Raw genomic sequence first — 13,679 nt, 5'->3', positions numbered from 1 at the left:
CAACCAAGTCATTTTTGACTTGTGTGTGACTGCCCACACTGGGAAATTCCACTTGTCCTTGCCTTTCTAGAATGTAAACCATAAAAAAGTACAAGAAACACATCACATCACTTCCTCCTCTTGTACTGTAGCTTTTCTAAGGAGTGAGGTGTTCACCCAGGGTACCATCCACCCCACCAGGTGGGCTTGCTAAGGGAGCTGTGGTGGGTTGACCTCGGCTGCCTGCCAGGTGCCCACCCAGCCACTCTCCTTCTCCCCCTCCTCAGTAGGACAGGGGAGAAAATAAAATGAGAAAGCTCACGGGTCGAGATAAGGACAGGGAGATCACTTATCAATTACCACCATTGGTAAAACAGACTCAATTTGGGGAAGATCGATTTATTGTGAATTGAAAATAGAGTAGGATAGTGAGAAACAAAACAAACCTAAGAACACTTTCCCTCCAAACCCCTCCTCTTCCCAGACTTAACTCCACCCCTTCATTCCTTCTCTTCTGCGTTCTTCTCCCCTCCACAAGTGCCACAGGGGGACAGGAAACAGGGGTTGGCATCAGTTCCTAACGGTTTGTCTCTGCCACTCTGTGCTCCTCACACTGCTCCCCTGCTCCAGCATGGAGTCCCATTCACAGGCTACAGTCCTTCACAAACTGACGTATGTGGGTCTTTCCCACAAGGCTGCACTTCTGCAAGAAGTAAGCTCCAGCTTAACTGTCTTTCAGTGTTTTAGTGCTGCCTTGTCCTCAGGGAAACACAGGAGTACTACATCATATTTTCTGAACTGCATCGCTTTTGGATTAGATGATCTTGGTTTCCTACAGACTCGTTCCCGTTTCCCCCAAATCCTTCCTTCGCAAGTAAGCTTTGCAAGTAAGCTTTGCAAGTAAGCTTCGCATCTAACACCTCTAAGCCACCAAAAGAAAACATGCACTGCCGCGGGGGGATGTACCAAAGACTACAGCTGGCCAAGATACTGACTGACCCACACCCATCAGCCACCCCAATTTATAGAAGCACAGAATGTCCTGAGTTGGAAAGGGCACACAAGGATCATCGAGTCCAACTCCTGTCCCTGCATATTACAACTCCACAGTTCACACCATGTGTCTGAGGGCATCGTCCAGTTTCTTCTTGAACACTGTCAGTCTTGGGGCTGGGACGCCTCCCTGCGGAGCCTGTTCCAGTGCTCCACCACCCTCTGGGTGAAGAACTTTTTCCTAATGTTCAACCAGAACCTCCCCTGGCACATCTTCCTGCCATTCTCTCTCTGAAAATCCCGGGGGAAGATACTCTGTGCATAAGATCAGGCAAAAGTAAACATTAGACAAACTGAATTCTGCAGCCAGGTGATTTTTCCCCATCCCATGCAGTTTGGCACACCTAACATGTTGTCCCAGTCACAGAGGTGGTGTCAATAGTGGATGAGTTACGCTCCACAGCTTGTGGATAAGTCAGAGCTTTCATATTGTGACTCCCTGGGATGTGCCTGCTATTCATCTATATCCCACAGATGATATGTTTGTCAGTGACATCACCTATTTTTGGGTAACTAAATTAAGATCCTATCCCTGCTTACTAATTAATGGGGGCTCTGAATCTACTGGTTCTGAGCTGCCCTGTGGCCAGCCCACAGGCTTTGGAAGGCCAGTTGACCAACAGTTTCAGGTGTGTAGAGTAAGCCGGTGGGAACACCTTCCTCTCAACAACCCACCTCCCTCCTGCTCTCCCCGAAGCTGCTCTGAGCCGGCAGGTTCCCCCAGCTGCCAGTTCGCACACAGGCTGCGGGAGCTCGACCGTCTCTCAGACAAATACTTCTGCTCCGAATCCGACACACGGGCCCCGCGCCCCGACCAAAACATTGACACGTGCGCTGCCCCTTCACGTGACGCACCCGGGCCGCGTCTGCTGGTGACGCCACCTCCCCCTTCCGCCAATGGCGACGGGCGCCGCCGGGTAGCAACAAGGGCAGCGGCGGGCGGCCAATCAGAGGGGCCGGGGGGCGGGGCGAGCGCAGCTTCATGTTACTTCCGTCAATAGCCCCGCGGCTTGGGCCGAGTGCGCGGGGGGTGTGGGGCTGGCGCTGCCGTGAGGTGAGGGGACCCGGCTGTGGGGCGAGGGTGCAGGTGAGGGGCGAACAGGTGTTGGGACTGTATATGAGGGGCCCGGGGGTTTGGAACTGTGTGTGGGCAGGTGTGGCTGCAGCTGTTGGGACGGGGTATGAGGGGCGTGTGGATCTGGAGTGGTTGGGGGCAGGGTGGGCAGAGAGGCTGGGGTGAGGGGCGGGCGGGAGGTGTCCGGAGCCTGCCTGGAGGAGGGGGGGTGTTGGCGTGTCCACGGGCGGCATGAGTCGGGGCGCCGGGAGAGGCGAGGACTGGGGCTGCAGGGGCGGGGGAAGGGCCGTGAAGTTCTGTGGAAGGGGAGGAGCGTTGGTGCCTGTTGGAAGCTGAGAACTGCGTGGCCTGGGTGCTCTAGAACTGCTGTGGGCAAGACCCACTGAGGTGGGCAAGACCAAAGCTGAGGCGTTGATGAATCATGGCCTCACGGAAGTTTCAGGCTTGATTTGAGACAGTCCTTTGATATGAAAAATATGGGGTGGGGTGAAGTCTGTAAGTGGACTCTGACCTCTGAGTCAGAGGTTGGCTGTGCCAGCTCGTAGAAGAAGGTAGTGCAGAAGCTGTCGTGTAAAGGAGCAGGTTCTGTTGAAAGTTGAGCTGCTGAAGAGATTTTGTTTGTGTATGGAGGAGATGTATGTGCTGTTGTCCTGTTAGGAAACAGGAGAACCTTGCCTGTTCCATCATGTTATCAACAGTTTTGCTACTGAATGACAAGGATGGTCTGGGTCACGATGAGTGGTTTTGGGTATAGGCAGAAGAGATCTCCAGTACAGTGGGAGGGCAATAGGGTGACTTGGTGCAATTCTGAATGGCTTTGCAGTCATGTTTGTTCGTGTGGTGAGTTATCTGCCTTGTGGAAAGCAGAACTCCCTTACAAGGACAAGGACAGCTAGAGCAGTTACTGTAATCTCAAGCTGTACAAAGCTGGTATACACAACCCTCCTCCTCCTCTGTGCTGCTTTCTGGTAGTTCTTGTTTCCTCAGTTGTTTTTCCCCCTCTCCTGAATAAAAGGTGTATGATGCAAAGTGAAGAACTATTGTTCGTGTTTGTTTTTAGGAAAAAGTTAAACACCATCAATGTCTTGTCTGAAACACTTGTGTTAGCTGACAACCACATTGCTTTCTCAGTTCTTCTGAGTTTTAAAGAAGTCTGCATTTCCCCCAAAATCCAAGTCTAGGGAGCTCATCTTTTGTTGTACTGAAAGTTTCAACAAGTAAGCAGCTGCTTGCCGTTACTGAAGGTACACTACATGAAATATGCTGGAACTCTTGAAAACAAGCTCTGGTCTGGAAACCACAGGGATGCTTTGGTGCAATGCAGTACTGGGAGGCAAAGTCTGAGTGGAGGCAGAACAGAAGCATGGCTCGTCAGACCTGACCTGGCAGTTGTACTCTATTAACACTTCTCATATGAGAGAGATGCATAGGAGAGATATTTATGATATACTGCAGCTTTTAAAAATTTGGTCAGTTCTAAACAATAGTCAAATCTGTACTTCAGTCCTACAGGAATTGAGAAGCAATGGATTTTTTTTCTTTTCCGAGTTGCATATGTGCTGTTACTAAAAGCGTACTTTAACATTTGTGACTAAATGAGCTACAACTATTGAGCATGAGTATAGGTCATTTTGTGGAATTGCTACTGATGGATGCACACTTAGCTGGTGCAATAGTAAAACTATGTCTTAAATAAGAATATCTGATTCTTTGGAAAAAAAAAATAGGTCAGTGTTTACCAGTGTCATAGACTTTCACAAATGTTTCAACAATTATAAAGAAGTTAAAATAATCTGTAATTTTTCTAATAGCTTTTTTTGCTTTTTTTTTTTTTTTTTTTCCTCATGGAAAGATAATGTGCTGAGTAAGTCATATGTATATAGAAATCGTTCATGTCTCTGTGAGCTTTTCGTCTTGAGTATGGTTTTCTAGGATTTCCAGAGCAGACATCAGTATCTTCGATGTGTGTGTTGTTCTGGATACCATTGTTACTATCTTGAAAACAATGTAATTTTTTTTTTAGGAGGGATGACAGAAGATTTATTTTGTGTTGAAAGCTTGCAGTGAAAGACTATAACTTTTCAGGTTATAGATGTCTGGGAAGTACCCTGGTTTAGAGCGTATAACTATTGAAACATGTAATTTTAAACACACGTACAGCTTCCTAGGAGGAAGTTATACATAGCACTTATACTGGTGTCCTAATATTTTGAAACCACAGGGTTGTGGTGTTTTGGTGTGGTGTGGTTTTTGTTTTTTTTTTTTTTTTTCAAAGTTTAAGAATTGATAAAGCATACTAAGCATCATATTCTGTAAATTATGGTTAGCTTTGGACTTCAGCTGCTTCCCTCCACTTGAACAAAATACTACATGCTTTCTTTTATTGTTTTCAGGAAGGTTTTTTTCCTTATACTTTTGGTTGGTTTGTTTGCCTTTCTAACTTACTAATTTCTAATAATACACGTTCATGCCTTGCTGCAAGTGTGCAGTCTCATTTTTTTCACTTCCTTTTCCCAACAATTCTTTATCAATATAAGTATTCTTGATTTTTTTTTTTCAAGTTATCCCATTCAGCCCATAGTGATCTTGAGGGTTCTGAATTCTCTCTAGATATTAATTTTTGAGTTAGGCAGCTACAATAGTGTTTTATTTTTATGTCAGAGCTGCTTACCAGGAATAGATTGTGACCTCTCTTTCTCTTGGTATGATTCAAAAACTTTTGTGTTTAAGATGTTGCTTTTGACTTGCTGTTTTCTGAGTCTCTTTCAGTGATTCAGCAATTTTTTAGGTAAATTCTGTATATCTTTGCATGAGTAAAAATATGTTAACCTATGTTATTCTGAAATGCACTCATGAGCACCAACTATTTAAACAGTTGTATCATAAAGACAAGGGGCCTTAATTTCAGTCGAAATGAGAGGAGTTCTGAAAAACTTGGGGGGAAAAAAGTATGTGATGCTTCATATTACTCCTAGGAAGTAAAAAGATTGGGAAAGCAGATAGAGAGGAATAGAGCTTGTGATGGCTGGAGGATAGTATGTGGTAAATTTTGGAAAAGATTCATGTTAGATGCAGAGGAGACCTGAGTTATGAGTGGGAAGGGGACTTCAGTCAATGCTGGGGGCTAGACAATGCACTTTGTTTTGTGTGGTGTGCGGTTGTTTACTTAAAAACAAACAAACCACTGGCTCACTCAACTAGTATTTTTCAGGCTTTTTTTGCATCTGCCTTCTCCTGTTATAACTACTATATTGGGCAGATGCTCGTCAAGAGTGCAAATGGATAAATAAATCCATAGCGATGTTTGACTGATGTGACCTAATATTTTTTTTTCAAAGTTGAAAAAGTATTAGAAAGAGCATTCTTGTTAGGAGCAAAGCTGTTAGCATTATATATTAACATGTTTCAAGTATGATGCTGTTTTCCTTATATAGCTTGCATATGAAATCCCTAGTTAAAATAAGGAGTAACATGTATGTATGATGAATGGGAAGAAGAGGGGAAAATCTGCCAGGGTCTGGGCCTTCAAATTGCAGAAAACTGCTTTGTTCAACTTCTTACTTATTGTGTCAGAAGTGAATCTCTTTTTTGAAAAACGGTAGCAGAACACTGCTTGAATGGTGTACCTGTGATGAGTTCCATCAGTTTGTAAGGATTTTGGGAGACTTTTCACAGTTGACTTTGTTGTAGCCACCATTTGTCTTGGTATCCAGGTAATAGCCTAGTGTGGCAGGTGACCCTCAACAACAACTAAAAACAATTTGGGAAAATGAAAATTTCTTTACTGAGACATCACTGTACATTGTAGCACAAATTCAGTATTTATAAGTCTTCAAAAAAATAAAAAGAGTGACATTGATTTTGTAGCCTGTCAAAATGATTTATTAGTCAGGTCTCAAAATTAGTAATGTTTGATTGTGGTGGAGCAGATTACACAGGATACAATTTTTCTGGTTTTGATATCATCTTGTTCCTGGGCTAACATGATTCCTTTCTGTGTTCTGTAAAGAACTAGGAAACCTACCTTGATCAAATAAATGCTGAAAGGCAAGAGGAATGAGGTTACAGAATCAAAAATGTACTTAAGAAACCACTGAATCTGTTTTTTAAAAGGGTGCCCTGCCAAGAACTTTATTTCCTCAAGATATTTTTTTTTTAAGGTTAAAGAGAAAACTGAAATAATGACAAGTTTTGCAACTTTTCTTGATAGCCAAATAATACACAAACAATCTTGTTGCTGCTTTTAGGGAAACCATGCCATTTTTGGGCCAAGACTGGAGATCGCCTGGATGGAGATGGGTTAAAACAGAAGATGGATGGAAACGATGTGAACCCTTTAGTCCTGCGCTTGAGGATGGGAATAATCAGCTGAATGATATCAGTCACACTGTGTAAGTTTAAAAAAAAAAAAAAGTGATTCTGCATGGGTGGGAAGGCAAAGATTGACTTAATTAGAAGGGGGGTGGTTAGTAGATCGAGAGAGGTCCTCCTTCCCCTCTACTCCGCCCTGGTGAGACCACATCTGGAATATTGTGTCCAGTTCTGGGCCCCTCAGTTCAAGGACAGGGAACTGCTGGAGAGGGTCCAGCGTAGGGCAACCAAGATGATCAAGGGAGTGGAGCACCTCCCTTATGAAGAAAGGCTGAGGGAGCTGGGGCTCTTTAGTTTGGAGAAGAGGAGACTAAGGGGGGACCTTATTAATGTTTATAAATATATAAAGGGTGAGTGCCATGGGGATGGAGCCAGGCTCTTCTCGGTGGCAAACAATGATAGGACAAGGGGTAATGGGATCAAGCTGGAACACAAGAGGTTCCACTTAAATTTGAGAAGAAACTTCTTCTCAGTAAGGGTGACAGAGCACTGGAACAGGCTGCCCAGGGAAGTGGTGGAGTCTCCTTCTCTGGAGACATTCAAAACCCGCCTGGACATGTTCCTGTGTGACCTCACCTAGGCGTTCCTGCTCCAGCAGGGGGATTGGACTAGATGATCTTTTGAGGTCCCTTCCAATCCCAAACATACTGTGATACTGTGATACTGTAATTTCCATTCAAACTGCAAGCGTTTGTGGTAGATGGTATCATCAGCATATTCTAGAATATACAAATGTACCCACGTGTTTTGTTCAGTTAGACAGGTATGAGACCCCTGTGGAGCCTGTCTTTTGACCCTGCTTGGTGAGTTGCTTATTTTAAGTAGATAGATCCCATTGTATGTTGTATGTCTTTAAAAATAAAAGAAAACTTTTTAAAAGCCCAACCAAACAAAAAACCTGTCAAGTACTATTTAAACGTAAAAGTGATACTTAGTAATTGCAAATGCAACAGGTGTATTGGAATGTTTCCTGAAAGTGAGTGGAGACTTTGACTGAGTGTTGGATTAGGATTGTTTATGGCAGTCTGTTGCGGGGGATTATTTGAGGGTTCTGCTTATTGCAGAACAATGTTTAGATTTCTCAAAAAGTAGTGCGACTTAAGAGTTCAATTGCAGGTTCACTCTATTATTTACTGCATGGAGGAGATAGACCAAGCTGAATGCCGCTTGCCTTCTCTCCAGGAATGTAATACCCATTCACAGAGCCAACTTTCAGGTGTCTTCTCTCCGGTGGCCTGTACCTGTGTGTGAAAGTAAGCTTTCAGGTGTTCTCTCCCTGATAACTGTTCTCACTGGAGTCTGCATTTTAGAACCCTAGTTGCAAATGTTCAGGTGAGGCCTGATAACCGTATACAGAGCAGATTTTTGGAAAACAAAATTCTAAGGAAAAAAAAAAATAATGGAGTAGAATAGCAGGAGGGCTGGCTCAAGCTGGGTACCTGTGCAGAGGTCTAACCTGGGTATAGAAAACCAAAGACTTTTATATCTCTACAGAGCATTCATACCATGATTCAGTCCAACAGCAATATTTCATTCTGGGGTCTTCTTGCTTCTCATTGAATCCTTTCACTGATCTCACATGTGCCTTTGTTTTGTTCAGCTGTAGACATTGTTTGTAGTCCATAGCCTTGCTGGTGCTGTTTTGTCTGAATAAATCTTTTTCTTCTCAGCAAAGTACAAAATGGGCCTTGTCTTGCAAATGTTCAGTGTAGTTTGTAGTTGCTTTTGGTAAATATGAGCAGAACTTTACAGCTTAAACTTTCAGCAAATCCAGTTTACTAAGTATAGCATGAAGCAGAGAGTATATTAAAATTCACACAACTTTATACTTCTAGATGATACTTTATATTTAGTATGCATTTACTTCAGCTAAATCATTAATATGAAACTTAAATTGGGCTCAGCCACTGACCTGTGAGTAGTAAAACCATAACCATACAGCCAACTTATTTAGAAGAGAGAGCTCAAAGTAAGCTCACCCAGGCTGTCATAAAGTGGTTGACTTGTATTCAAATTGCATTCAGTGGGAAAGGTCTGCACGAGACTCCCTGCGCGCACAACTTGTCAGTGTTCAGTTGCTGTTCTGATTCCTTGTGGGTTTCCTAACAGGAGTTCTTGGCATGGCTGCAACTCGGGCCTTTACCTCCTTTGGAGCCTGGACCAAACTGCTCCTGGTTTGGCTGGGGGCTGGGGGAGGTTGAGTGCATCTGCCACACAGTCATATAATGCCTTTGCACCAAATACGTGATTAATGGTAGTTTTATAGTAATTCTCTAACACCATATATATATATGTTCCTTTGGAACAGGTGAGAAAGATATTAGTTTGAGACTGAAAAAAGTAATACCTGTGGCAGATGCTCACAGACTGGTGTGATATTCTAAATAAATTTGTCCAAACAAATTTCTACTTGGTTTCTCCACCAATAAGTGATTCTCAGGGATAGCATTTTAACTATACGTTCCAGTATAATGTGTTCATAATGAGAAAAGAGAACATTCAGTGTTTTGTTGCTAGTCCAGTAAATGATACAGTAACTCACCTGATTTAGACGGAATTTACTGGAAAGCTGGGACTTGCTGTACACATACACCTGTGTTTTCTAAATTTTTGAAATAAACTTCAAGAGAGTTATCAAGCAGTGAAGAATTATGTTTAAGCTTATCTTGACCTACTGTTTTCTTTATGCCTTTTTACTTTTTTGTGTTAATCTGTCACTGATATTATTTGGGCTTCTTTTTCCACATAATCTGGCCATGGTGGATACAAAAGACTCTGCTTGTCTGGAAGAGTGTTCAGTAAGCCTCCAACATAAAAGTTGTCATAAGTACCTTTTGAAAAAAATATTTTCTTCCCTCTTTCATGTGTCTTTAATAATATAGTTGGCAAATGAAAGGAATTCTAATTTAATTTTGATAGCTATTTTCACAGTTTCTAAATAATTATATCTTGTAGGTTGCTTAAATGAATATTGTTTGGCAAGTGTGACATATGATCATTGTCTTTGTGAATATCACTAAGGCTTCTGCTCTTTGGATCTGAATTACATATATATTTTTATATATATGTGTATATATATTTATATTTTTGTGTGTGTGTATGTGTGTACATATCTAGATTTATGTATCTTTTCTCTAGAGAGTGAGGTGAGGTATTTTTATTGCTTCTTCAAGTAAAAATATCAGCTTTTTTTCCCCTTACTCTTGAAGGAACTTACTATTGAACTCCTTTGTAGTTGTTTTGCTAGAATGGGTTTAAATCAACTGCTTTTGGAAATATGTGTATTAAAGTTTAGGACTACAATAGGTACATTAATTTGAAGGGACTGGGCATTAAATGCTCTGAGGAGAAAAAAGTTTTCATGGAATCTAAGGTGTTTCATGATTTGGGTTTCTTAGGCTAGATTGCCACTTTGTCAGAATCCAGACTTGGGGACCAACATAGTCTGCAGCAGATGCTCTTGTCTGTAGCAATTTTACAGTTCCCCATCTTCATCTTGCACATCTCCTACTTAGTGTGGCCAAACCACACCATATCCTGTAGCACTCTTTTTTTTTTTTTTTTTAAATTCTGTTTCTGTCTGTTCAGTTGAAAATGTATATTGTCCAAACTTGGACTACAGAATTTAAGTTGGTACTTCTTAGCAAAGTAGGTGCTACTTGGGGGTAATTTCACTACATCCTGAACTTTGGATCTATGACTGCAACTTGAGCTTTGGATCTTTTAGTTAATAATTGCTGCTAAACATCAATTAATGTCAATTTGCCCAACATTATAGAACAATTTAGCATGGAAAGGACCTCTGGGGTCATATGGTCTGAACACATACTCAAAGCGTGGCCAAGTGAGGTTGGATTTTATAGGGCCTTGCCCAGTTGAGCTTTGTGCATTTCCAATAATGGAAATTCTTCTCTGGGCTCCTGTTTTAAGTTCTTTTATCCTCACTGTGATTTGTTTGGTTGTTTCCTGTCCTGCCCTTCCCCCAATCCTAGTAAGAATTTCTCTTATCACATCTTGTGTCCATGCAGGTCTTTCTATTGAAGTACAGAAGCGTATCATGTCTTGCTGGGTCTCTGTACCATCTTAAGCTATTTGGGAACAGTTATCTGTATACATTCAATAGACAGCACAGCCTAGGATATCAGTTAACATGATGTTGAACAGAGTAAGAATGAGGCTTGATAAAATGCTTCCTTCTTTCACAGAATGATTATGGTTGGAAGGGACCTCTGGAGATCATCTAGTCTATTCCCCCTGTTAACGCAGGTTCACCTACAGCAGATCCCACAGGATTGTATCCAGGCAGGTTTCGAATGTCTCCAGAGAAGGAGACTCCACAGCCGATCCGGGCAGCCTGTTCTAGTGTCAAGAAGCACAGTAAAAAATACATAAGTATTTATTTGGCTTTTTTTTTTTAAACTGCCCTATGAATAGGGATGATGATGTGTGCCAGTCTGACTGTCCTGACAGGTTTGTATTTATTTATTTTCACCTATTAAATGATTTTTTTCCACCAAATTATTCTGTAGAAATCTATGCTAAAGGTATTATTTGAGTATTACATTCCAGGGAGCAGTTAGGGCAGTTTTTCTTTAAACAGAAATAAATTCAAGCTATGTAGTTGACTGAAACCAGTTTTACTATTACTTGTATGGTCTTCCATGAGAGAAAGTATGGATAGAGTTACTTGCCAAATTTTGGCTTTTATCAATTACAAATACTTTCTTCAGAACTTAAAAATACTTTCTCACAGATTCAAAAATAAACCTTCAAGACATGTAAATAATGTACATAAATTGAAGAATGTTTTTATTAAAATAGAACTTTCAACCTTACTCAATCAGTCATATGGTGCCTTTGTGAATCTAGCTGATTAATTATAAAAAACAGTAGCCCCAATGATAACTGTCCTTGAACAAACATAATTTAAATTGTTCCTGCTCAAGTAGTTATTTGGAATATTGCTTGGATAGTTGCAATTTAAACTAGTTCAACTTATGGAAACTGAGATGGAAAAAATGAGACTTTCAGGTCTGTAGCTCTTACTTGGACAATTAATAATATTATAGAAGTGAAGAGTGCCTTCTATTCAAGGTGTGCAGCAGCTGGAAATGTGTTCGAGACAGCACTTGTTTAAGCTCTGTGGCTGAATGCCGGTCACAGCTACCTGCAATTTGTACCTATACATTCTAGCAGATACATATTTCCAGTGCCATGACAGTGTGTCCTTGAAGCTTGGTGGGGGTGAGAGAACAGCACTGCCTTACAGAATTGTATGTAAATACCTCTCAGTAGCCTGCAGCTTCGAAGCAAATCTGTCTTATGTTCTCCTTTGAAGTAAAGAAAGATAATTGGACTAATCTAGTACGATTTTTCATGACGGTGGTATTCCTTTGTTGTGTGTTAGGCTAATATGAACAACTGGGGCTGGCAGGCTGGTCATTTGAGTCTGTGGTGTCTCTTCTCCAATTCTGTGGGATACGATGTTCACAAAAGTGGTTTTGGCACTCGATGGAAGTGCTCAAATTTGAATCTAGTCTTAGAGCATTTGGGCATATTTGGTGCAGGCACTTATTTCAGGGTTTTCCATGCATAGTCAAGCTGCAAATGGCTTTGAGACTCTTTGAAAACACTTGGTGTGTCTCTAGATAATTGCATCACTTGAGGGCATTCCTTCCTCCATGAGAAGAGAAGCAAAGGGGTGAGGAGGAATAGTTGGAGTTCATATAGCCCTGCCAAGTTTTCCAGCTTTTTAAGTGTCATACCCAAGAGGTTATTTAAATACTGTTATGAAATTACTTTTTTGAAAAAGCTGAAATTCTTGGATGCTTTATGTAGGGTATTGTAGTTCTGAGGATACCAGGTACTTTGCTTTTAGAAGCTTTAGAACAATATTTTTATGATGTGCATCATCAAGACAAGAAATAAAGAATAGCTGTAAATTGGCAGTATTATATATGCATTTAGATCCTTCCAGGTGCACTCATATGTCTTGTGCAGTATTATGGTAAAAACATTAAGTCAAGGCTTCTGTTAAACCATATGGCACGTGCAGTGCTTGGTTTGGTTTCTTCTGTCTTAGTTTGAAGTGGGGCTGGGGTTGGAAGTGGTGGAGCAGCTTTGTCAATCATTGAGCAGCTTTCCAGTTTTATGGAAGGAAAGGTTAACAGTTGCCTGGGAAGTGCCTGTATTTCTGTCCCATTCTTCTGGTGTCTGTGTGACCCTTGTTTTCATTCTCCATTTGAGACTTAAAGTCTGTCACAAAGAGTGGTGATGGTTACAGATAAGTAGGAAAGGCTCTCCACATGAAGTGGGGCAGAACATGAGGAAATAAAGCCGCATATGGGAAGATCCTCAGATAACAGTTAAAGTTGTCTTTTCTCTAAAATGACATGAAGAATTCCAGGAATGTCACAGGTGACTCTGAGTGTCAGAGGTGTTTGAAATGGCCCTCTACATATTCACAACTCATTGTATTAACTGACTGTCCTTAAGCTGGCTTGCTTGTTTATCTGATAGTTAAGGAAGTGCATATTATTGGGGAGCAGGAGTGGACTTTAAATCACTTCAGGTACATTACTGATTGAAACTGCCTTCTGGGGTGCTTCTTCTCCACTAACAAAAGAAGAAATTGAGCCAGATTGACCTGCCTTGTCTGAAGCTGGGTTTCAGGAATGCTGCCTCCCTCCTCTCCCAGTTGCACTGGGTCAGGGGGAATGGGATTGTTTCTGTTCTGCCTGAGCTGTACTGCAGCGTATGGGCCACCTCTCCCTGGTCTGGCATCTTGTTAGGATGATAAAGCTGGGTCTGGGAGCTTTGGGCTCTATTTCTGATTCTGCAACAACTCTTCTCATTCCGCACTAACTTGTCACATGTTGTGGTGATGCAGTCAATATGCCAAAGCAGAATTAAATAAATTAGTCTAGTGAGTTCAAAAAGATATTTCCTTTATGATAGCTTTGGAGAAGAAAACCTGATGGATTGGGATGTTACATAATCAAAGTATCTTGTCAGTGTTGATCTTCTGCTTTTGTCAGTTGCCAGTTCATTTTCTCCAAACTCTTTTTTGCTGTTTGACCAGCTATGTTATTTGGCAGTGTTGAACAGAATATGTAAGTTGTTTGGTCTTCATCCTGTGCTCTAAAAATGGTAAGACATGAAGTAGGGCCCTCAGCTTGGATTGAGCTCTATCTGAATGCAG

The 13,679-nt window shown here is 41.6% G+C and overlaps 1 protein-coding gene across 3 annotated transcripts in view; it reads left to right on the top strand.

Annotated features, from left to right (window-relative positions):
- The first annotated feature begins 2,009 nt into the window (after window positions 1-2,009).
- FBXO25 (F-box protein 25) overlaps window positions 2,010-13,679 on the top strand; it is a 34,852-nt gene continuing 23,182 nt past the window's right edge. For 2 of the 3 annotated variants that reach the window (XM_082048365.1, XM_082048363.1), the window contains exons 1-2: window positions 2,010-2,119; window positions 6,355-6,498. In XM_082048365.1, the coding sequence (XP_081904491.1) occupies window positions 6,362-6,498 (137 nt within the window). In that variant the 5' untranslated portion in view covers window positions 2,010-2,119; window positions 6,355-6,361. The remainder of the gene's footprint in view (window positions 2,120-6,354; window positions 6,499-13,679) is intronic. The other variant, XM_082048364.1, reaches the window with a different exon arrangement.

This window comes from Streptopelia decaocto (assembly GCF_964273445.1).
Source record: "Streptopelia decaocto genome assembly, chromosome: 3".
Taxonomy (NCBI): domain Eukaryota; kingdom Metazoa; phylum Chordata; class Aves; order Columbiformes; family Columbidae; genus Streptopelia; species Streptopelia decaocto.
The sequence above is the reverse complement of the archived record's forward strand: the minus strand, read 5'-3'. Positions and strand labels throughout refer to the sequence as shown.